The sequence below is a fragment of the Colias philodice genome, chromosome 1 (genome assembly GCF_061535455.1).
Source record: "Colias philodice isolate Cphi_HAF_F1 chromosome 1, ilColPhil1 Martin Lab GWU primary, whole genome shotgun sequence".
In the NCBI taxonomy this organism is placed as follows: domain Eukaryota; kingdom Metazoa; phylum Arthropoda; class Insecta; order Lepidoptera; family Pieridae; genus Colias; species Colias philodice.
In genome coordinates, this window is record NC_143086.1 from 3195962 (window position 1) to 3221576 (window position 25615).

At 35.4% G+C, this 25615-nt stretch overlaps 1 protein-coding gene across 1 annotated transcript in view; it reads left to right on the plus strand.

Annotated features, from left to right (window-relative positions):
* LOC149491052 (uncharacterized) overlaps positions 1 to 25615 on the plus strand; it is a 35075-nt gene that overhangs the window by 4000 nt on the left and 5460 nt on the right. Inside the window, exons 2-11 of the mRNA XM_089696118.1 lie at positions 2372 to 2489; positions 4859 to 4995; positions 6726 to 6827; positions 7790 to 7831; positions 8303 to 8322; positions 15626 to 15758; positions 17043 to 17225; positions 22752 to 22856; positions 23757 to 23842; positions 24286 to 24385. Of these exons, the coding sequence (XP_089552244.1) occupies positions 2372 to 2489; positions 4859 to 4995; positions 6726 to 6827; positions 7790 to 7831; positions 8303 to 8322; positions 15626 to 15758; positions 17043 to 17225; positions 22752 to 22856; positions 23757 to 23842; positions 24286 to 24385 (1026 nt within the window). The remainder of the gene's footprint in view (positions 1 to 2371; positions 2490 to 4858; positions 4996 to 6725; positions 6828 to 7789; positions 7832 to 8302; positions 8323 to 15625; positions 15759 to 17042; positions 17226 to 22751; positions 22857 to 23756; positions 23843 to 24285; positions 24386 to 25615) is intronic.

Here is a 25615-nt window from a genome sequence, read left to right on the forward strand (position 1 = left end):
TTTCTGGTAATTAAACACCTTGTTATTGGTTTTAATTTGTTTTTATTAATCATCATGTTAATTAAATTTTTGCACTTATCACATTTAGATTTCAATTTTTCGATTGAACCTTCTGAATAATAAAATAAAATTTTTAGGGTAGCTACCTGATGGATAGAGAAAGTTTTTAAAAGCCAAACGGAAAACTTTTTTTATGTGATTTTATTTTTTTACGGGCCCTTGAAGTTGTGAACTTACTGGGTGATTTTATCTTTCTTGGCATTTAATTCTTTTTTTTATTCCATTCAAAGATCTTACGACAGTAAATGTTACCATACTGAATTGGTCTAGCTTTCAGCTTAGCACACAAAAAAAATCAAGCATCTACCGCAATAATTGACGTCACCATGAGTCAAAATCTCATCGTACTCGGCGATAAGTGAAAAATTGAAAAAAGAGTCATAACTCCGAAACTACGAAAAATCGCATAACATACATGGGGGTGATTCGGATAGCCCTCTAGGTCCTCTACCTCCTGGCTTCAGTTCATCCATACTTTTTGGGACACCCTGTATATTATACTCATCTTTTAATATATTATATATTTTATTATTATTTATTTATTTATCTACTACTTATCTATAATATTATATTGCATACATAAAATATTGCACATTCTGCCATGTCAAGTGTTGAAATTGATAGTGATGGAACTTTTTATTCTTTTGCATCCGACGATAAAGACGGTGATAGCAGTTTTCACAGTACATCCTTTTCTCCTCTATGTGATACTCTTACTTCCTATTTTACTCCTTTCCCAAATAATTTCAATGTTGTGCATATTAATGCGCAGAGTATTCCGGCACACTACTCAGATCTGTTAGCATCCTTTGAAACTCCTCACATCCATGCCATACTCATTTCTGAATCGTGGCTTAAACCTTGCATCCCTTCCAGCTCCTACTCCTTACCTGGATTCCACCTCATCCGCAACGACCGTGAAGGTAAAACTGGCGGTGGCGTTGCAATCTATCTTCGCTCACACATTCCTTACTCTATCCTAAACTCCTCTCCTCAACCTCCGCAAGACGATGCAGCTGAACATCTGCTCCTTGAGGTAACCCTCTCCCACACAAAAATACTTCTCGGTGTTTTTTATAGTCCTCATCTTTCCTTTGATTATTTTGATAAATTTGACATTATCCTTGACCGATTCACTCCCCTTTATGATCACACCATCTTAATGGGTGACTTTAATACCTGCCTCCTTAAATCCGACGCACGTGCGCATAAGCTATGTTCCATTGTCAACTCCTTTAACTTACACATACTCCCTCTCAATCCCACGCATTTTTTTCCAAATTGTGCCCCTTCGCTTCTTGACCTAATACTTGTTTCCTCTCCCGATAAGATCTCTAGGTTTGGACAGTGTCCAGCTGAGGGATTCTCCTATCATGACCTCTTATTTGTTTCCTATAAAATCCGCCCTCCTAAGCCTAAACCTAAAATAATCCTACAGCGCAATTTTAGTGGTATTGATCTAGATCGTCTTATTGCAGATGCATCCGAGATCGATTGGTCTGTGATATATGGGGCTCAAGATGTTAATGAGAAAGTCGAACTCTTCAATAACCTAGTCATAGGCCTTTTTGATAGACACGCTCCGTTGCGACCTATTAAACTTAAACACCTGCCCGCTCCTTGGTTGACCGAGGAAATTAAAGTACTGTTAGCAGCAAAGGCCAAGGCTAAATACAAGCTCAGATCTGACAATAGTGAGATACTTCGGGAAAAGTTCAAAAAAATTCGAAATCGTTGCAATACACTATGTAGAGATGCACAAAGACGCCATATTCACAAATCGGTCGAGGACGGCGACTCTGCTAAAGTTTGGAAATTCCTTAGATCCCTTGGTATTGGCAAATCCTCAAATAATTCCTTACCTTCATGCGTAAACTTGGATAGTCCCAATACGCATTTCTCTTCTCATGTTAATAATTTCGACGCTAAAGTTAAACAGCGTACTTTAAATAGAATTACCTCTGACGCTGTTCCTTTGCATCCTCCGTTCAAGTTTAGTCAATTTTCTGATTGTGATGTTAAGAAGAACATATTAGCGATCAGCTCAAAAGCTTGGATTTAGCCAATTTTGCTAAATAAAGAATGAAAATATTCATTCTTAAAAGATTTGCTGCATAGTCAGTTTGAAAAAAATCGTTTTTTGGATTTGGCCAATTTTGATACCAAAGCACCTGTAATTGGAATCTTTAATATTTAATATTAAAGATTCCAATTACTCAAACTACCAAAGTTGCTTAGTGCTGCAATGTTATCATGACTATACAATTAAAAGTTTTACTAAAAGAGAAACTTACAAATCTCTATATTGTAGAGCACAGTACTGGAACTCAAAGAAAAAATCCGGGAGCTTATGGGTGTAGAAGTGGACATGCAACGGTTGATATTCTGCGGCAGAGTTTTACAAGATGAAAAAAGAGTCGCCGATTACAGTAAGTATTATTGTTACGTGATGTTAAGTTTTCAGATCACAATAAGTTTTATAGTATTATAAAAAAAAAATCCAAAAGTGCACGCCTCATAATTTTTTTTAATAATTATTTATTAATTATTATTTTTGTTTATTTAATAACAATTAAACCACATCGAATCAGACCCTGAAAAATGAAAGGGTTCTATTCCTGAGCATACTCAAGCGTAAGAGAAAAAAAAAGACTCGATTAGTAAAGTATTTCGGTCACTATCGTGTTAACAAGAAAATCCTCCGCACATACAGACACACGGACGTCCTAGACATAACTTTTTTAAACTGTTTTTTAACTAGTTTAAATAACAAAAATGACATCAAAAATATCATGAATGTTAAAAATAGTGTTTTTTCTTAATATGTGTGTGTATGTATTATCTTACAAGTGCAATGTATGATACATAAAGACATTTTAAGTTTGAAAAATCAGATGTTTTGCGCGAAGTGACAGTAGTACCCACCTCAACGCTTCGCTTATGAGGCGTGCAATATGCTTAAACTAGCATTAAGAGGAGGCTCCCTTTCTCATTTCTGGCACTGAGAGACCGGTTACGGTACTAGACGCTAATACAGCCGTAATAAAGTTGAATATCGCGTGCGCTCTTTGATCGCGTTCGAGCTCGAAAAGTAAGTCTCAATTCTTATTTCGTTTATAACTAAAGTAATAATTGATCTAGAGAAAAAATATCTTGGCATTCGATAGTAAACTCTATTTTCTTACTGTTAACATTTATTTTAGACATAAAGTCCAAGTAAATCTTTAAAAAAATGTAATAATCCTTAAAAAAGGCATAATTTTTGAATAAAAAATGAATCGAGCGAAAATGTTACAATTACGTAACTGTCTTGTACATCGAAAGAAAAAGACCCAATAAATCATATACTAAAGTTCCATTTTGATTGTACGTGTGCCTGTTTCAGAATATTAATGCAAATTCACATGAAATTTAGGGAGCTTCCCCTTAAATCAACAGTTATGTCAACATATCCATCTTTGCCAACATTAAATAAAAGCTACAATTAAAGTCCTTACTATATATACAAGTTTTAATAAAAGTAACAGAAAAGTAAAAGAAGAGAAAAGAAATGAAATTTATGTCTGCTGGATGTCCGTCTTATACAAATAAACTACTGGGCAGACTTTTATTTGTTACATAGCTATTCATCTTCGACAACCGAACGGCGTTGCGGAATAATGGATAAAAAGCAGTATTGAAATAGTATGACACAGATGCCGTACATAATCAAATGACCAAATTTACCCCGGTAATTCTCGGAAAATAAATAATAATTCCGACTTTGTGGACCACCATTTTTGTACGGCACTGTGCGTTTTCCTAAGGCGTTTTCTTATTATTTTTAATGGATCTATCGGTGATTAAGAATGCCGTACAAAAATATATGACCAAAATTTACCGAGTCTACCTGTACTTTCGAATTCTCACCTGCACTCAGTTCGACAGCTTACAAGTGACAGCATAGTGCTGAATCTTATTATTTTATGCTCTTATATCGTTCTTGATAGGTCACCTCGTGCTTCAAATAACCCATATTTTTTTCTATACGGGCCTGTAGTCTATGAAACACATGTCAATTTTAAAATTCTTCAGGCGAATCCCTGTCCCAGTAATATACTTTCTTTCGTAAATTTAAGGAGCAAAATAAGACAAGTATCTACATATTAAAAAAAAAAATATTAATTTAAGATGATTTTTATTCACAAGTAATCAATGCATTCGATTCTAGACGTCAGATTTAGATTTTTAGAGTAACGTCTCTGGTATTTAAAAAGAAGTTTATTGACACAAAATTGTAGCGACGTCAGTTCTTTAAATCAGAAATTGTTTATTATGTTTAAAATGGTTTATCAGTAAAATCAAATCCTAAAATTCCTTGTATCGGTCATTATTATTATAAATATGTAATCGTAATTGAAAAAAGTTCAGCAAATGTGCAGTTCTAACAAAACGAAATATGTAATATATTATTCTATGTCGTCGTTACTAGGTTACGTTGTTGAATTTTGTTGAACTGTCAAATGTTGCCTATTAAAATGGCCCTACTATAGTAGCTAGACTATATTTATTCCCACTGCAAGGATAAAGTTCTTGACCCTATGAGGATTTAATTCATAATCCACAAAGTTTAGAGGGAACTCCTCTTAGTCATGCCGGTTCTCTCACGATTCCTTCATCGCTTGGAGCAGTAGTAAAGTGGAAAATGTCCACATAAATGGGAAAAAGCTTTATATCTACGTTCGTCGGCGACAATTCTTATCGATCCGCCAAAATATTCAAGCGCGAGCTACTCAACGGTGAATTATTGTCGCTATAGAGGTGGAGGGGAAGGTGGTGCACATGGTGGAAAGAGCGCCAGGTTGTCTTCACAGCTCGCAGCGACCGAACCCGCCCGCCGGGCCCAACATCGACCCGAGTGAGACGACTTCCTCGATACAGCAACAAGAATATCTGGTGAGTGTTTCTGTTAATCCAAACTGATACTTCTTCTAGAAGCACTTTTGAATCGATTTGGATAGCAGTATCTATGGAGAAAAACTGACAAGAAACTCTATAGTTGCTCTTTTTTAAAATCATGTCAATATTACATATTTTTAATTTCACATAACTATGACTATTGTTCTCCACACTGTATGTTAAGCTATCATTTAATGAAAAAATAAGGGTTTTTTTTGCCTCTTTCGACAGATCATTTCGTGTAACAAGATTTCAAGAGGAGGTGACTTTAATAATAACAATAATCGTTTCTAATAATAAAGTGATGTGTCTCGTGTGGGGAATGAATTATAAATCTGTTTCGCTGATCGATTTTCTTTAGGTATAGATAGTCACTTAGTCAGACTTCGTTGTATACTTATTAGAATCCAGGGTCCCTCGAAGCTACGGTCACGCGTTCACTATAACTATAAAATTGCTGGATTCCAAATATCTTTTTTTTTTAATTGATATTGCCTTTAAACGAATTTCTTTGTGTTTATATACTGTACAGTAGCAGCCATTTAGTTAAAATATTATCTATCAAGATCTATCATGATCAATTATTTGACTAGAAAGACTGAAGAAAGAAATCTCTAGCATCTGGCTAGCGACTAATAAAAACGGTTGCCCTGTGAATTTTGTTGCATTTTTATAATGGATAGAATGGTTCTAGCGGTATTTTTGTTATATTAGTTCTTTTTTAAATACCACGGGCGGATAGCTATGTAATTGATATACAGGGTGGCCCATTAGTCGTTTGAATTGTAAATTTCGAATAAAATACAAAAGGCGCGCGTGAGTGGCGCACGCGGTGCGGGGGGAGTACCGACTATTCCTGGGAATTTTGTCGCCATGGAGTATTTCACCGGTGTGGACCGTGCGTTTTGTGTGCACGAGTTTTATCGAAACAATGTTTCGGCTACCATTGCGCGGCGTAAATTTCGAGAATAAAGCAACTTATTTACGCAACTTTAAAGACAATCCAAGTGTTCAAACGATTAAGAAATGGGTTATTTAGTTCGAAGAGAGTGGTTCGACGTTGGATAAACAACGTTCAGGTCATCACAGAAGGAAGAAAACATCGATGTAGTGAAACACTCAATTCGTGAAAATCCCACCCAGTCTACTCGTAAGCGTTCCAGTGCATTGACCGAGAACTTTTTTACACAAGAATTGCAGAATTTTTCAGGCTTCAATATGCAGACCTGATTTCAACAAGATGGAGCAACCGCACATACCTCTAACGTCGCTATGCCGGTCGTCCGTCAACTTTTCCCTAGTAAAGTGATCTCTCGAAGAGGAGATATTCCTTGGCCACCACGTAGTCCAGATCTGACCCCAATGGACTTTTTCTTATGGGGTTATCTTAAGACTAAAGTGTACGAAACCAACCCGCGGTCAATTGACGCCCTGAAGGAAAATATCCAAAGAGAAATGGCAAACATTACAGAGCTTACTTGCCGCGCAAAGATGGATAATTTTAAACGTCGCTTACAGGAGTGCCGCGATCGTAACGGATTACATTTAGATGATGTAATTTTCAAAAAATAATTCCCGTTTTATAAGGATTATAACAAAATAAAAACCTTTTTCATAATGTCATTAGTTTTTTTTTATTTTTTTTACATTTCAAGGGACTTATGGGCCACCCTGTATTATATTACAATTGATAAATGGGTGTATTTATCGAATGATTTTGTTAACAGTTCTCACCAAATCACTCGCGCATAATCTCGAGACTGTCGGAACTCAAGACGCTGCTCAGGACTATACGCACTTCCATCAAAGCTTGCAAAGTGCCAGATCCGGTAAGTTTCTATATTAATCAATCATCCTCATCATCATATCATTATTTATGTTCCTGCTGCTGGGACACGGACCTCCTATGAGGGTACAGGCCATAATCCACCACGCTGGCCAAGTGCGGGCAGGTGTCACATATCGTTGAACTTTTTCGATTCTCAATGTATTGCTTGCACGTTCACCTGGGTTTTTATTTTCGCGTAAATCGAAATGTAATTATAATATATACATATTTATCAACAAGCAGAGTAAGATACTCTCAGTTAAAAACCTAAGATTGTATCAATAATCATGGATTGAACTACATACTTTCCAGTAGCCGGATAAAAAACAGTAATTAGATTTGGCGCGTAATTTAAAATGTTACGGCGTTTTCAAATCAGTTACTGTCAGATACCTTTAAAAAGGTACCGTGGGCGTTTATGTCATGAAGTTGGATAACATCTTGGGCCCGTACAACTATCGAGCTGCATGCCTTTTAATCTGGGCGTTACGAGGCTAGGGGATATATTATTATAGTACCTATAAGATACTGGTATATTTTATTGAAGTTTGGCCCTTGACTCACATATGGCATATTATGTTTCCATTGCTGGAACACGGGCGCCAAGGCGCAGGCGCAGGTTGGCAGATGTCACACGTCGATTCTTCAGCATGTATCACGATGTTTTCTTCACTGTTTCGTTTAATTGTAATTATTAACTATGTACTAGCCGCTCGTCCCTGCTCACCCAGGGTTAAAACGAAATAAAATATAGCCATTGTCACTCCTACGTAAGTACGTACTGTCCTAATGATGTAGCTTTCTATTAACGAAAAAATCATTAAAATCGATCCAGCTCTATTGAAGCCTATTCAATACAAACAAACAAACATAAAAATCTTTCCTCTTTATAATGTAAGTGTAGATGTGTTGATTGATTGTTAATTGAAACGACATTACTTAATTATATAAAATATTTCCTAGGATACTCCTGATAGCGAAAGTGACAGCGAAGAATCAGATGAGGTGAGTTACCTATTTTTTAATACTTTTTCATTTGTTACACGCAAAAATCACTGAACAGATTTAGATGATACTTTAAAGTGATGTAGCTTATGTACCATTTATAACACATAAGTTATAGAATTACTTGCTTATGTAATTTAGTTTGTCAAAAATATATATATTTTTTTTTGTAAAACTTTGGAGTTCCAATATTCTATTACTGATTCTATATTATACGCAATATAATTCGGATATAATTTTCTCGTGCCTCTTTGATAAATAACGAATCGAACACTGGGCCATGAAGAATTAATTAATGAACACCCACTTATTCAAGTAGCTTAGCAACGCGAAGTTTTTACGGATTATGTTGTCTATCCATTGCTATTGAACGATTTTGCCTGTCACTAGGCACTTCAATAGTTTCTTTTGTAAATTATTTTCTAGTAATTTCTACTACTAATATTAATTTTATCATTTTGTTTCCTACAGGAAGAAGCATATGGACCCAGGTAAGTTGATAAACCGTTGTTATATTAAGATTTATATGTATTAATAATAATCTATCTAATATATATATATATATATATATATATATATATATATATATATATATGTCGGAGACGGTCAATAGCGCGGATGCAAAACGACTCGAAGCACGAGTTCCGGGAGGTGGCAGCACAGTGAAGTTGGCGGCTTACTTCATGCTTGTACCGGGTCGAGCCGGTGAAGGCTCGCCCTCGGGACGGCACTTCACATTCGAACATCGAAGAGTTCGGACCTTCCACTACTAGGAACTGTTAACCTTTTCTTTGCTAGTGTTTAATTTAAATGTGTAACGTAACGGTTATTAAGTGATTGTATTTAAAGTAATTGTATTAAAACTGACATGATTAAAAAGAGCAACTATGGAGTTTCTTGCCGGTTCTTCTCTGTAGATACTGCTTTCCGAACCGGTGGTAAATAAAGAAATGATTGAGTTTGAGGTGTTTCTTTGCTCGATTACCCAACGCAACGCCCACAGCTTGAAAATAGATTCACAATCTACATCTTGCTCCGACATCAGAATTGGGATCAAATCGAGCAAATGAGAAAACACGTGGCGATAACCTCGATACGATATACGATAACCTGATTAAAAGTCAAAGCGCCGCAACCACGTGGCACTTCGATCCAGTTTCAACGGGAAGAAGCATCCTACAGATCTACGAGCATACGTGTCACTGAGCAGTCGGTGAAAAAGGGAGAGCTCGTTATGTGCGGGCAGGGTGGCAACTTCGCCTCGCGCTGCGCGGATGTCACTGCCGCTCGAATCATCGCGAGCAGCGCCGTGTCATCATGTCATGCACCGTGCCATCGCGTCGAGCGTCCGGCTTCGAGCATCATGCGTCGAGCGTCGAGCATCATGCGTCGAGCGTCGAGCGTCATGCGTGGCGCCATGTGGTGCATTACGCATCCTGTATTTTATTACATTATGTATCCATACTGAGCGCCGCGGCACCAAGCTGGGCTCTGCGACACCACGCCAGGTGTTGCACATCCACGCCAGGCACTGCAATACCACGCCGGGCGTCGCGCTACCATCACTACCATCAACACGTCGAGCCTGAGATCACCGGAACCAGAGCGACGTGTCGACGTGTCGTGCAACTATCCTTCAATCTCATACAAAACCGGTCAGTAGATAATATTCCACTTTGAGTGTACAGTAAGATAAAGAAAGGAGGTTTTCAAAATGTACTAACTTTTTTTGAAAGAAAAAGAAATTTATTGCCAAAAACATTAGTTACAAAATTTATTTTAAAATTATAATTGAGGAAAATGGTCACAGCCTCGGCAACATGCTGCACAAAAACAGCGCTAATTTACAGGCTGTACCGAATGTAATGATTACAGATTTTGTTAAAAGTTGTAACCTACAAGACCAGTGTATAGTATCTTATTGCATTACATTTAACTAAACTTATTTACGCAGTGTTGTTATTATTAGGTCGTGCGATATTGCTTTACGGTTTTGTAGTTAAAACTTATTCCATTACATTCAGCCCATCTTAGTTACGCAGTGATAAATTAACAGTACCTATTTCACTTATTCAGGGACGGGTTTACTTTAGTAGGTAATTCACGTTATTTTAACTGAACTGCCATCAAGATAAATTAAGTAACGACTTGCTTTAATGTTTGTTAGTTGTGAGCTACCACTAAAGAAAGAAAGCACATTAATTATTTGTACACTGCATCCAGATTCTTCAATCGAACGTAAACAATAAACATTCGCTTGTCCGTGTGTCAGAACAAAAACAGTATGCGAATTACTTTTAAATTAGTTTCTTAACTACCCACGTTAGTTTCTTGACTACCCGCATTAATTTCTTAAACTACCTGCGTTACTTTTTATTTAGGCTATAACACTTGACAAATAGCAATTAATTGCTACACAGAGACAGCCTTATTGCTATTCGATTAAAAACGAGTGCATTAGAGGTTTAAAAAAACTTTTCGTAGGTTTTTTATTTAAGGTGATATTTGAGGTAATTTCTTAAAATAAAGTTGTGAACAATTCACAGTATAGTTTTACGATATGAAGTTTTATGAAATGTTACAGATTTACTTTGATCGAATAAAAGGTAAATCGAGGCATTTAGTTTTGAATTTTTACTTGGAGAATTTATTAGGTCCTTATTTAGGCAGTTCATAATACAATGTCGCAGATAATTAGCGTGTTCAAATAAACAGCTGGCCTAAGATAAATGTTATGATTGGAATACGGGTCTAGATTTAGTTTGAGTACGTAACTTGATTGCTTTAAAATTATTTTAACTATCTCATCGACGTTTGGGTCCGTTCAATGTAAAGATATTAAGACTGTTGAAAATAATCTTAAGGTTAATAGTGCCTTTACAGTTTGCATACTATCGTCAGATAATGTCTGTTTAATTGCATAGAGAAAAGAAAAACCCATCCAGGTTTTCTGAAGGTTTTTAAAGTGAAACTTCTTTATCGGGGTTGAAAAAGAAAAATTTAGTGTAACATTCTTTCGTTACGCGTGACATTTTTCCGTTACGCACACATTTTTTTTTGTTTTTTTAGCTTCAAATAAGTCCTAAACGTGGAGTATTCGATAGTACCTAATCGATTTACATTGTGTGCATTTAATGTAATTTCTTGATAATAGTTTTTGTGACTAGCTGCAGTTTAACATCAACTGAATACATCAATTAGGTAGTTGTACAGTAGTTGTTGAGCAGTTCAATCTTATTACGTTGAAACTAAAATTTAGCTCAGCCCTTTTGCCGTTCGATATTAGATTCACAGATGAGTTTAAGCCTACACTTATTAATTGTTTTAAGTTGAGTTTTCAAAAGTAAACATAACGTTAAGGAATTTAGCCATATGCAAATTTGCCGATAAAAAAAAGTTTTGAAGGGTTTCTCGCGATTTTTTTTTGTAGGCAGATATTATGTTATCACATGATTACTTTAAATTCAAGTTGGTAAATATTCAGTTGAGAATAAGCTTTCACCACTTTTTGAGTGTTTTCTGCGGTTCAGTTACGAATTATTCGTTTTAAACTTTTTAAAATGTTATTTTTGTGCTGTTGTCACATTTGTTTGTTAATGATCATAACAACAAAATAAAACTGCTGTTAACATTTGAGCAAGCTGCACAGGCTAGCACAATGATAGATTTGGGAGGTATAGTTCAGTAGAGTTCTAGTTGAGTAGAGTTGTAGCATACTGATAGTTGTGTTGTCTCGTACGTTGTGAAGTATATGTGTGTTGCGTGAAATAATATTGTGATGGTAATGTAGTTCATCGAAGGATTGTGGTGTTCTATCTGGCATGAGGTCCAGGATAGTAGATGTGTGTTCTGACCGGTCAGGAGGACCGGGGCAGTATGGTAACCCTGTAAGGTCAGTGTGGGCCGAGGCAGGATGGTAGTTATTTTGGTATCCCGAGATGAATTACCGTAGTAATGTAGTGTGAGAAATGGCGTACGGGGACGCATGATTGTCAGTATGGCTGTATAGAAGATACCTAGAGTTTTAATATTCGGTTGGATGAGTAATATTCAGTTCAGATAAGATTTCACTTTTTTTTTTAACTGTTGAGCTATTGAAATACTAAACACCAATAATCACTTTGAAAAGACAGATGTTGTTTATACAATGTTCGGGTAACTTCACTTTGTTAATATACTGAGGATGCCTGAGGGCCAAGTACCACTTGAAGTTGATTAATGTTTGAAACTTGAGTTTGAGTTGAGTGATAGCGGTGAATCTTAGTTCGATTGGTCCGAGTGTGCCAGTAGTCATTTCGTAGCCGTAGTCCGTTGAAGTCGGTGTCTGCTATAAGGGGTTATGGCTGCTTATAGTAAACCGTGGATACGCGGTTTTATCGTAGTCCGTTGAAGTCGGCGTCTGCTATTAGGCGTATCGATAGCTGCTTGTAGTAAACCGTGGATACGCGGTATTACCGTAGTCCGTTGAAGTCGGTGTCTGCTATTAGGAGTTATGGCGGCTTATAGTAAACCGTGGATACGCGGTATTACCGTAGTCCGTTGAAGCCGGCGTCTGCTATTAGGAGTACAGATAGCTGCTTATAGTAAACCGTGGATACGCGGTGCGCGGGTGACGCTGGCGGAGGTTGGGTCTTGTAGAGACCATTGGAATATGGGAGTCCGTGGGACTCGGCATTCGGAGGAATGCGTGTGGAACAAACATGAGGTTTGTTGTGGGGCTTAGTGAAAAGCCAGAGTTTGCATTCGGAGGAATGCGTGTGTGTTGTTGGGCTTAGTGAAAAGCCAGAGTTTGCATTCGGAGGAATGCGTGTGTGTTGTTGGGCTTAGTGAAAAGCCAGAGTTTGCATTCGGAGGAATGCGTGTGTGTTGTTGGGCTTAGTGAAAAGCCAGAGTTGGCATTCGGTGGAATGCGTGTGTGTTGTTGGGCTTAGTGAAAAGCCAGAGTTGGCATTCGGTGGAATGCGTGTGTGATGATGGGCTTATTGAAAAGCCATAGGCCTCGGATAAGATTCATGCTCTAGTTTTTTTTGTGATACTTTAATAATGATCTGCTGGTGACAATAGCAGTGAAAGTGGTATTTGGTTGCTTAAGCGCTATTTTCTTTTAGTAGTTAGTAGTTCATAAATTTAATTGAAATGATCAGAATTCAATGTTTTATTATTTTAATCAAAATGGTTAATTTCAAAGGGTTGAAGTTGGAAATTATTTTAGGATATTCAAATTAAGAAAAAAACCTGTTTTCATATGAACTTAAATTTTGTTTTATGAGATTCTTTGCTATAGGACGTTTCTTGTACAAATTTCATGATTCTGTGTTCACAAGAAATATCCTGAAGGTATTGATTCCTTGTGTCCCCTGCGAATGTCGAAAACTGCTATCTTTTGATCGACTGTTATAACTTTTCAAAGCTTAACGGGACGATGGTATGCGATATGAATTTCAAAGGTCTTGATAGATAGACTGATAGACTTGCGGACAACTAAGTGATCTTAAGGGTTTAGTTTTTTTAGTTTTTTGGTTTAAAAGCCTAAAAAAATTAAATATCAGAGTTTAATTGTAAAAATTTGTCAGGAGTGGCCGAAGAGCATGTACTGTGCGAGATGTTTTCTATGTTACAGCACACACATACACGAGGACGTGTTCAGCGCAGGATGGCCGTGTCGGAGACGGTCAATAGCGCGGATGCAAAACGACTCGAAGCACGAGTTCCGGGAGGTGGCAGCACAGTGAAGTTGGCGGCTTACTTCATGCTTGTACCGGGTCGAGCCGGTGAAGGCTCGCCCTCGGGACGGCACTTCACATTCGAACATCGAAGAGTTCGGACCTTCCACTACTAGGAACTGTTAACCTTTTCTTTGCTAGTGTTTAATTTAAATGTGTAACGTAACGGTTATTAAGTGATTGTATTTAAAGTAATTGTATTAAAACTGACATGATTAAAAAGAGCAACTATGGAGTTTCTTGCCGGTTCTTCTCTGTAGATACTGCTTTCCGAACCGGTGGTAAATAAAGAAATGATTGAGTTTGAGGTGTTTCTTTGCTCGATTACCCAACGCAACGCCCACAGCTTGAAAATAGATTCACAATCTACATCTTGCTCTATATATATATATATATACAGTAGCACCTCTATATGTCGAATATCAAGGGAGACGCCAAAAAATTCGAGTTATAGAGTTTTCAACTTATGGAGGATTTCGACTTAGGCGGATTTTGATTCGACATAAAGAGTTTGAGGTTTATTCTTATAAATTTTGAGTTAGAGAGGTAAAGTACATTAAAATTCAACTTGCAGAGGTGACAAACATGTTTAAATTATTTATTACAAATCAACATTATTTCAAATCATTTTAAAATAAAAAATATGGCATTAAAAAAGTCAGTATTTTTTTGCTTTAGATAATTTGGTTGTTCTCTAGCATTATCTAATCTATAAAGAACAGAAAATTCTTCTTCTTCAGAGATACTGGTTTGCTCTATAAAATTTCGTAAGGACGTATTCAATGCGGTTCTTGCCTCTTTGATGGAAACCCATGGAGCGCATGTACTATTCACGTCTTCTATGTCATCTTAATCATTAGTATCGGTTTTCTGAGCTACTGAATCGATAATTTCGTCATTAGATACCTACTTAATGCAAACACGTGTTTACGTGAGTCATAAATTTATTATCGTATACTCGTAAAATGTTTTCTAACGAAACAATTATAGTGTACTGCACTGTCGGCAAGTTGTTAAAGTCCAAATGATCAAGTTATAAAGATTGTAAAATAAAATGTTGCCATGTTCGAGATACAGAGGTCAAATTTAATTTTTCGAGTTGTAGAGTGAAAATATGTACCAAAATGGCTTGGAGGGACTCGGTGATTATTTCGACTAACAGAGGGCCAAGATTTCAAGTTACGGAGGTTTTCGGGTTTGAAGGGAAGGGAACAACACATTTTTTCGAGATTTGGAGGTTTTTGACTTATCGAGGTTCGACTTAACGAGGTGCTACTGTATTTATAATTCATTCATAATAACAAAAAAAAACAATTTTATTCTTGGCCATATCGAGATGATTTTTTTAGTTCGATTCCATTAAGAAAAAAACATATATCTGGCAGGATATAGTTATAATATTCAGATATAGGTGACTGAACTTCCATACCGGATTTTCTAATAGATGTGCATTTGTTGTGCTAGTTAAGCTGCCATTGCATATTATTATGAAAATGTCTTCGTACAGTCCATTGCTTAAATATCGCAATTTGTATGATAAAAATCATTTGATTTTTCGCTCTTAATACTTTCATAATTCAAGTACTGAATAATTGTGTACAAGAGTATCGCGAATCGATTTGATTGGTTCTTATTGCCTAGCAATATAATTGTTGCCAGGCAGTAAACTGTTTTGTAAGTTCTTGGTTATTTTTATCGCGATGGAATGAATACCTTTCACAAAAGATAAACAGGGAATTTTGTTACATTTTTTTTTAATCCTTTTGCGCTTATTAGAGCTTATTTTTATCGATGTTCTCGAAAAGAACGATATTTCTTAATTCAATAATAAAATAATCTTTAACTAGTTCGATTATATTAAATCAAACGTGTGTCACACTTAGTGATTTAAAAAAACGCATAAAAAATCAATGATTCTTAAAATTACAGACGAGGTACGAGATGTAGCATTTTTTTTTTACTGATCCCCTAGATTTTCACCATAAATTTAACATATAAGTATAATTTCTCAAACTATCCCACATTTTCATCGATTTTTCATATGAAGTCTCACCACGAACCCCCTCACCAGGGCCAGGAACGAGGCGCACTCGCGGCCTGAATACCTCGCGGACCTCTCGGACCAGTTACGCTTCCTTGAGGAGCAGTTCGAGCCGTACAGGGAGCGGTACATGATGTGCCTGCGAGAGGCGAACGATCCGACGGTGAGTACTCTTGTACATAAACATGTGTTTTTACAGGAAATGACAGTTTCGGATCCTACCGTTGCCATTCCTTTGTTCCCATAGTAATTTGTTTTTAATTTTTTTTTTTGTAAATTGTCACTTTAGAGTGGGCATGCCATTTACTTAGGTCCTATAGTGGACATTTGCAATGACCCTATTTCTGCAAATATTGATGTGTGGTATGAGGTCCTGGAGTGGGCATTTTACAAAGGCCCTACTTCGGCAAATGTTGATGGGTGGTGGTGATCATTTACCCTCAGGCGAACAACCAGTTTGGTTTTCCGCTCTAACATTAAAAAGGAAGGCGCGGATGCAATATGGCGCGGGTTTCTCGTCATCCGCCATCTCTTACAACATGGAACTACTAAAATATAATTACATTCCTAACATGGCTACCATCCGGGCGCCATTACAGTTTGTGACTTTGTTTTATAAAATGTAGTGTGGATATGTCAACATGTCATTACACAAACTATAGTAGAGCCATTTTAATAGGCAACATTTGACAGTTCAACAAAATTCATCAACGTAACCTAGTAACGACGACATAGAATAATATGATATTTCGTTTTGTTAGAACTGCACATTTGCGTAACTTTTTTCAATTACGATTACCTACATATTTATAATAATAATGACCGACACAAGTAATTTTAAGATTTGATTTTACTGATAAACCATTCTAAACATAATAAACAATTTCTGATTTAAAGAACTGACGTCGCTACAATTTTGTGTCAATAAGTAAACCTTTTTCCTTTTTAAATACCAGAGACGTTACTCTAAAAATCGAATTCTGACATCTAGAATCGAATGCATTGATTACTTGTGAATAAAAATCATCATAAATTAATAAATGCGTTGTGTTTTTTTTAAATTATGTATTATACTTGTCTTATTTTGCTCCTTAAATTTACGAAAAAAAGTATATTACTGGGACAGGGATTCGCCTGATGAATTTTAAAATTGACATAAAGTTCGATTGACAAATGATTCAAGTCCGTATCGATTAATTCACTTAAATCGATGTTTTTAAGCAGGTTACCTCTCTTCGAAGATAAAATTGATAGACGTCAAATGTTACCTAATAAATTGGCTCGACTATAGTAATTATATTGAGTCTGGACTCTGGACTTTATACGAAACGATTAGTTTTTGAGATTGTTATATTTTATCAAATAATATATTTTTTTAACTAACATTTTTATATATTATGAATTATGATGCAATTGCGATGTTTTTTTAACTAACATTTTTTTTCAGATCACATTAAGCGAGCGTACCCTGCAACGCCGCCAGCGTCTAGCGGACAAGGTTCGAGCGGTGTTCCACAACCTCAGCCACGCACACCATCTTTTGAGCGACTTCAACTTGCTACTGTCCCACAATGATTTCCGACTCACGTCTGAGATGCTCGTCGAGAATCGACCAATGTCACCACTTCGTGTAAGTGTTTGTTGCTATTTTTATTCTAAAGCCGGCAAACAACATTGCGGTTCGCCTGGTGGAACGCGATCAACATCGCCCATGCTTCCTTTTAATAGGAAATGGAAACAGACTGGATTGCTGAAGGAGATCAAAGATGAGGAAAACGATGGGCGCTCTCGAAGTCTCCAACTCTTCGCGCGAATTACAATAGAAGTCATAGTTAGGTACTTAGTTTTTAGTAGCATACTATTTGACGATGTTTTCCTGTGGAGGTGTTCAACCTTTCCCGGTGCTAGCTGACACAATTCGTGCCGCAGTGAACTCGGATTCCCTCAAAGAAAGCACTAGGTATGCTGCGCGGTTTCATCCGTATTCGAACCCGCGGGAAGAATCAGTATATCTATACCTCTTGTGTTATTTTTATATATAACCTGTATTACTGTAAAGTTTAATTTAAATCCGATCAGTAGCTTTTTCGTAAAAGAGTAACAAACATCCGTCCATACTCACAATCTTTCGCATTCCAAATATTAGTAGGATGTATAATTCAAAATAAAGTCTATTAAAAATTTAAATTAAGAGTTGCAATTTTTTTGACGTGTATGTCGGATTATAGACCAGGGTAGATAATTTTTGAAACAAAAAAAATCGCAGTAGGATGTAACCCATTAGAAAAGGAGGGGAATATGATAAAAATAAAAGGAAAAATAAATTACGGTCAATCCGAGTTCGGGAAGTGGGAGGGGGGAGCTTTTAAGAGAAAAAAATGGTTTCTCTCGATTTCCGACAAAACTACAAGTCCTACGGAAAAAAGTTCAATGGCAAAGTGTAGGTAATAAAAAGATCTACAACTTTTTTATTTACAATTTTTACACATAACTTCACAATTTAGGTGAAAAATTAAAAAAACCAAGTTTTTGGTTTTTTATTTTTATCTACTTCAAAATTTTTTTTTGTACGAAATTTGGTGGAAATTTACTTTATTATGTCCCAAATACACTGTAATTTATTTGATTGAAAATATTTATTATTTCGCCTTATTTTGAATTAATACCAAAAAAACAACCTAATTTTCAATGGAAAACTCACCCGTCAAAATATCAGCTTTTTTCTATTTTTAAAGGCTTCTACCCTGGTGTATTAGTATAAGCTTAACTTTAAATTCATATGGTCGAGGCTTGCATCCCGCGGCCGCCATTTTGTTCTGGCCTAAGTTTGAATACCGGGGCCGCCATTTTGTAATGAGCAAGGCCGGCATCGCGCAGCCGTAATCTTGCTATAGGCTAAGGACGGGCCTGGCGTCGTGCATGTGCCATTTTCTTTAGGACTAGGCTTACATCCCGCGACCGCCATTTTGATATGAGCTAGGCCGGCATCGCACAGCCGACAATGGGCTAACATCCATCTTGGTGAAATCGCTTCTATCGAGATCGCGGCTGCGCTTTGTTTCCTGAACTTGCAATCCCACAGAAAATGTGGTAGGTCATATTATTACTTTATGCCGTAAACTGTAAATTAAAAAAAGTGGAATAACGTTATGTACATATTTTCGATTCAAATTACAGTTCGATTATAGGATAATTATACAAGTAAAAGATATTAAATAGATTTGGTTCTTGTACGTAGCCTTTCATGAACCGGGTCAAATATCCGATAAGGACGAAACATTAGCTTTACTTTGCTATTTTTATGCAGAATATTCGAACTTTTTTCGAAATTTCGGAACAATCCTCAAAAAATACGATAAAAAAAAATTCATTAAAACTGACTTAATAATAATAAAAAAAAAATCAGTTTAAAAATCTTTTATAAGATTGGTGTAATGATTTTTGAGATAACTTGTCAAAATTTTACAATTTTTTTTGTATAAAGTTGTAGACTATACTTTGCTACAAATAATGACTTGTCAAATTTTGTGTGATTGCTAGTTAAGTAGACTTGTGAACTTTGCACTTATTTTTCAAGATGACGGCCGTGGTAAAAGTTCACCTCTCAAATTAAGTCAAACTTGAACTAATCCACTACACATAAAAAAACTGAACTTATGTTATTTGCGAAACGCAGCGTCGAGAAAAGTTAAATTAACGCCCAAAATGATTGTCTTTCTGTTTGCTATTTCGTCTTTATATCTCCCGCACGGCCAATTTTATTTGTTATCTTAATCTCAAATTGATACAGTGCAATCTGTAAATATTTTTTTCTGAACCCCTTTACTGATATTGGTGGTAGGAAATCCATAGGGCTAACAACCATAAACATATGTTATGGACGCTGAAGGCTATTTAATGTACCTAAATTATTTATAATGCTTGATATTTGTATTATACATATTATATTCAATAATTATTTTAAACCAGAATTTACAATACATGTATGTAGGTATACCTACTAAATTATTTTTAAAATGATAAATTAAATTAAATTAAAAAACACAAAATATGCAAAAATAAATTAAAATTATTATTATACGAGCATAGAACCTCCTCCTTTTTGTTTTAGGATGAAAAAGAAAATAGTTTGACAGGCTTAGTGCTTGACAAAGTGGTGACGTCACGTATCGATAAAAATACAATAATTATAATATCTATCTTTTTCTTCCCAAATATTTACGTAATTATGCACATAAATTTAAACAAGATTTTTGTAAGGTTTTCATTTTTTTAGATTTTTTTGCTCTTCTAGATTGCGTAAAAAATAGATGCGATCTTTATACAGACTGGACTCCTAATAGTGACTATTTGTAGCTATCATTTTGGTAGAAAATATGTCAACATAATTTAAAACTCATGCTGCCATAGATATAGAAATTAACAAATAGTCTCTTTCTAACTTATAGTCAGATACGGTATTTACAAATATATTTATTGAAAGGGCTACAAACTGAAACAAGCGATATTTATTTCATGTGAATCATTGACATCACTTTTTTTCACACATCGAAAATATTACCAACACACATAACATGTTTCTATACTATGTATCTTTGTCATTCAAAATCTGTGGATGTGTCACCCGCTACTATCGATCCCCCTCAATACCCTTAGGATACTCGTAAACACGCTTGCTTGTGTGCGTGAGCCATTTTGGACGGTTTGTATGAAGTTTCCTTACTGTATGTATCTGTATAATGTGGTCAAATGCTGTTAAAAATAAACTAAAAGCACTGTCAAAAATAATAAATAAGTAATAAGTATAGTAATTTTATGAATCGTGAAACTCGGTATTTCGATTGAAATTTTCAGAGAAAATCTATTTTCTGTCGCCACTGTAACGACAAGTACAAAAAATATGAATAAAAAATTGGCTTCCATACAAAAAGCTCGAAACGAAATATAACAAACAATATTGCGAATCAAAAGGTTCCTAAAAAAATAATAGACAATAGACACACAACAACTGACAAAAATAATGACAAAACACAGAACATTACAAATAAAGAAATAAAAAAATAAGAAATAAAAAATAAAATAGAATAAAAACAATAAATATTAAATAGTTGTTATAATGTGCTATGGCTGAAAAATGGTTTTGGCTCAGCATATGTCATGAGTCAGTGGACTCATGACGCTGTGGATTCTGCCAGAACCCAGAAGGCAGATGGTAACATTAGAAGAGGAAACAATAAACAACAAAGTAAACGAATAATATTATGTAATATAGGTATAGGTATGATTTTTGTTATATAATGAGTCGAATGTAAAAAAGAAGAAAGTAAGTACATAACATATATGTATATATATTATATGTATATGAAATTACATAAATAGGAATAGGATAGATAGTAAATAAACATTAGTAAGAACAAAAGGTAACATAAATACTTAAATAAAATAAAATAATATGAGAAATAAACAATAATAAAGGGGGAAGTAATAATAGATACACATGCTGCTTAAGAGGGAAGGGATAAAGATATTTTTTGAAGGCACGTCGGAAGCTAAATTTAGACTGCAGACATTTTATGGGAGGTGGTATATTGTTCCAGCATTTTGTTTTTGTAGCAGAGTATCTGAAGCTCCCACGAAATGCTGCAATTTTGTGCAAGAATCCATTAAACTGTATACCTACATGTGATTTATAATATCGTCGTGAGTAGTTAGTAGTATCACAGTATTACCATTATTTCCTACAGTAAGGAATCGCCTTTGATCTCGCGCGATGCCGCCGCCAGCGTAGGTAATGACGCTGCCACACGAAAATACGCTAGGGTTGCAACAAATGGGAAATAAAACAATTGTGATTATTAATATTATGATGAAATCTTTATTCATATGTACATTCAAAATAATTGCGATTATTAAATCTGATGTAATTATTTGTTCATAAATATATAATTACAGATATTGCACTGCTAAATATTATTTACGTGGACACTTTATTTTTGGATGTTCTTAATTGTATATTATAACATTTAACTAAGTAATGCATTCGCATTGGGATGTACAATCTGATTAGAAAATAATGAGGACAACATATATACATAGCTTTGATTTTAATTCAACAGATACAATTAATACAATCTTTCTGAAATATTGTTTCCTTCTGGGATTTCAATGTAGATTTACATCCGTAAACCGAACAGTTTGTGCGCGCCATAATAGAATATGTAAGTACCTATGTATAATAAAATTATTACACAAAAAATACGACTGCGTCATCCTTTCGCGCTAGGTAAAGCAAACTAAGCGTGTTTGCTTTACGCGGCCCGCGTCGCCCGACCCCCGCCAATTCCCCTCCGTTTCTCTGCACAAGTACATTCGTCGCACTACTGTAGGAAATAATGGTAATACTGTGGTAGTATTGTAGTTGTTGAGATAGGCTTTTTCCAAATTAGTTTAAATTGCTCAGTCTTGAAGGAAAAGCGTTTACGGTTTTCATTTATAATAAATCTATAATCATAATCATAATCATAATCATTTATTCACCATAAATACAAAATTAAATACATAGAAATAATTATCTTAATTAATTAAACATAAAAATATTAATATCTATACTAATATTATAAAGCTGAAGAGTTTGTTTGGTTGTTTGTTTGAACGCACTAATCTCGGGAACTACTGATCCGATTTGAAAAATTCTTTCGGTGTTAGATAGCCCATTTATCGAGGAAGGTTATAGGCTATATTTCATCACGCTACGGGCAACAGGAGTGGAGTCACGGGGGTGAAACCGCGCGGAGCAGCTAGTTATATTATATATACTAATATTATAAAGCTGAAGAGTTTGTTTGTTTGTTTGTTTGAACGCACTAATCTCGGGAACTACTGATCCGATTTGAAAAATTCTTTCGGTGTTAGATAGCCCATTTATCGAGGAAGGCTATAGGCTATATATCATCACGCTTAGACCAACAGGAGCGGAGCCACGCGGGTGAAACCGCGGAGCGCAGCTAGTATCTTATATTTAAATAGTAAAAGTTCTAACTTCTTGATATATTACATAGTGTCCATTACACAAACATCCTTAAGTCAAAACTATTTTCATTAAAATTCCTTTTTCTATCAAATAATAATATTATTTTAATCATACAATTATTTCCAGGAAAGATTTTGGTCAGCGTACCAAGCCATGGTGGGTTGGTACACAGGAAGTGTAGCGCTTAGCCCCACGCCACCGAGGATCTTGCCTAGACGGGTGATACGAGTGGTATGTTATGTTTTTTATTTAGTAAATCTATACTAATACATATTATAAAGCTGAAGATTTTGTTTGTTTGTTTTAACGCGCTAATCTCGGGAACTACTGGTCCGATTTGTAAAATTATTTTGGTGTAAGATAGCCCATTTATCGAAGGCTGTAAGGCTATATATCATCTCATTAAGACCAACAGGAGCGGAGCAATGCGGGTGAAACCGCGAGGAACAGCTAGTATAATAAATATTAGTTATCATTTAAACGATTTTTGAGACTTGGATTCGACTACATTAGAATTAGATTAACTAAAAAAATGTTTAAAAAGAAATCCTGGTGTCAAATATTAGTTTAGTTTCACATATAATATTAATACCTTTATTTTAATCAGTTAAATGCTATAAAAATATGCTTGAGAACCTTTAGAATAGTGCAGTAGGTTAAAAATTTTAATACGCAATATTATGTGTAACTGTCTTGTGTAAGTGAAAAAATCCACTCTAGTGTGTGAACCGGGAAATATATGTCAAACAAAACGTTGTGTTGGCTAATTGTCGTTTTTAACACGCTTTTATTAGCTTCACCTGTATGTTTGTATGTAACCGACTCGTTTAGACTCGATTTTGACCCACTTTAAACGGACAGATTTAATTTAAACTTTGTACACTTAATAAGGGTCGATGATAAGACAATAATTTCATGAGCTACATCTGCCTGTAGATACAGGTAGATGTAGAAGTATATAGATATAGCATATAGATATATGTTATACCTATAGGTACCTCTACATCTACCTGCATCTATATTCTATATGTATCTACATTCTATACGTACCTGTAAATCTATCTGTACCTATATATATATATATATATATATATATATATATATATATATATATATATATATATATTCCAGCCGCCATACGAAGACGTAGAGTCTGAAGATGAGCCGGTGATGCCAGAACCGGTGGACTTACCCAGTGAACAGGAGGACTCGACAAGGTACTATTATATTATATAGTTTCGGTTGAATCAAGTGAAAATATTTTGTAATAACATGATATTAAAATATAGAAATAAAAATAATAAATAATTTTGTAAGCCTTAATAAATCATATAACTTTTTTATGTACAAGAAAATACATGTTTAATATAAATTAACATAGTTACTTAAAATTACAGATATGTCATTGTCCGGTATGCAAATAAAATAAAATCGACATTTCAATTTGGACATTTCATTGGATAATATATGTACAAATGGCCTTATGTCTTCGAGTAGATGTTTAAAAAAAATCCAGATGATAAACATTGGATGATGTTATTTCAAAATAAATATTTAAAAAAGAAGGCAAAAAATATCGTTGCTTGGGCATTGGCATTCTAAGCTGCTTACTTCGCTGTCTTTGCAATGAAATAAAATATTTTTTCTTTTTCGAATGCAGCGATCCCATACCGGAATATTTCGCGGCGGAGGAATTTCGCGATGAACGGTCGTGGCTTCACGTACAACACAACGGGGGACAGGCTACTTGTGATATGAAGGTATTTTATTATTTACTAGCTGTTCCCCGCGGTTTCATCCGCATTGCTCTGCTCCTATTGATCTTAGCGTGATGATATATTAAATGGGCTATCTAACACCGAAAGAATTTTTCAAATCGGACCAGTAGTTCCCGAGATTAGCGCGTTCAAACAAACAAACAAACTCTTCAGCTTTATAATATTAGTATTAGACTACAAGCCCGCATAGGAAAAAAATATGGGTCAAATGAACCACCAGGGAACATATCTAGAACGATAGAAGAGCAAAAAATAATAAGATTCATCACTATGCCGTCACTTGTAAGCTGTCCAACTGAGTGCAGATGAGAATTGAAAAGTACAGGTAGACTCGGTAATTTTTGAGTTACCGGGGGTAAATTTGGTCATTTGACCATGTACGGCATCTGTGTCATACTATTGCTATACTGCTTTTAATCCATTATTCCGCAACGCCGTACAAAAATCATGGGGACAAGGGGAAAAAATCGAGAGTTGTAATCCCCTCTCTTTCCCCACTCCTCACTCCCTTTCCCCACTCCCTTCCTCTCATTGGGGTCATTTGACACAACACGAAATAAATTTATTTTTAAAGTATTTTATGCATAGATAATATTTTTTCATGTGCCGTACATTTTCGTTGGTTCAAAGGGGAAAAATCTGAAAAAGAAAAAAATCCATATAACGAAATGTTTGCTTTATATTTTGATAATAAAATATAAATATACATTAATATTAAGAAGCTCGAGGTGGTTAATTATCACCTTGGAAAGTCGGAGTCAGGTGGAATGGACTCCGTTAAATTGATGAACTAATAAAAAAAGCTATGAACGAAAAGATGTGAATTATATGCAATCAGCCCATGAATACAGGTAAAGTCACAAGCAAATGCTAGTAATATATACATATTCAAAATGTACAAGTAAAGCGCTTTCAAATGATACCAAACACGGCATATTTATCTTAACTTTATTTTTTTACTCTGTATGTTTTGTCCGCTAGAGGGCGCCTCATTAGATTTTGTGAAACCCCATATAGCCTTTAGCTAGCTGGTCGCTGGTTATCCAGTGAACAATTCAGACGCTTCTAATGATATGTCATTTGTCGAATTCTGATAAGTAGTTTAGAAGTTACGAGGGAATAGATGAACATACATACATGACCTGTCAAAACCATAACCCTCCTTTTGCTTTGCCGTAGTTGGGTAAAGATATGTTAATGCCGTACTGTATC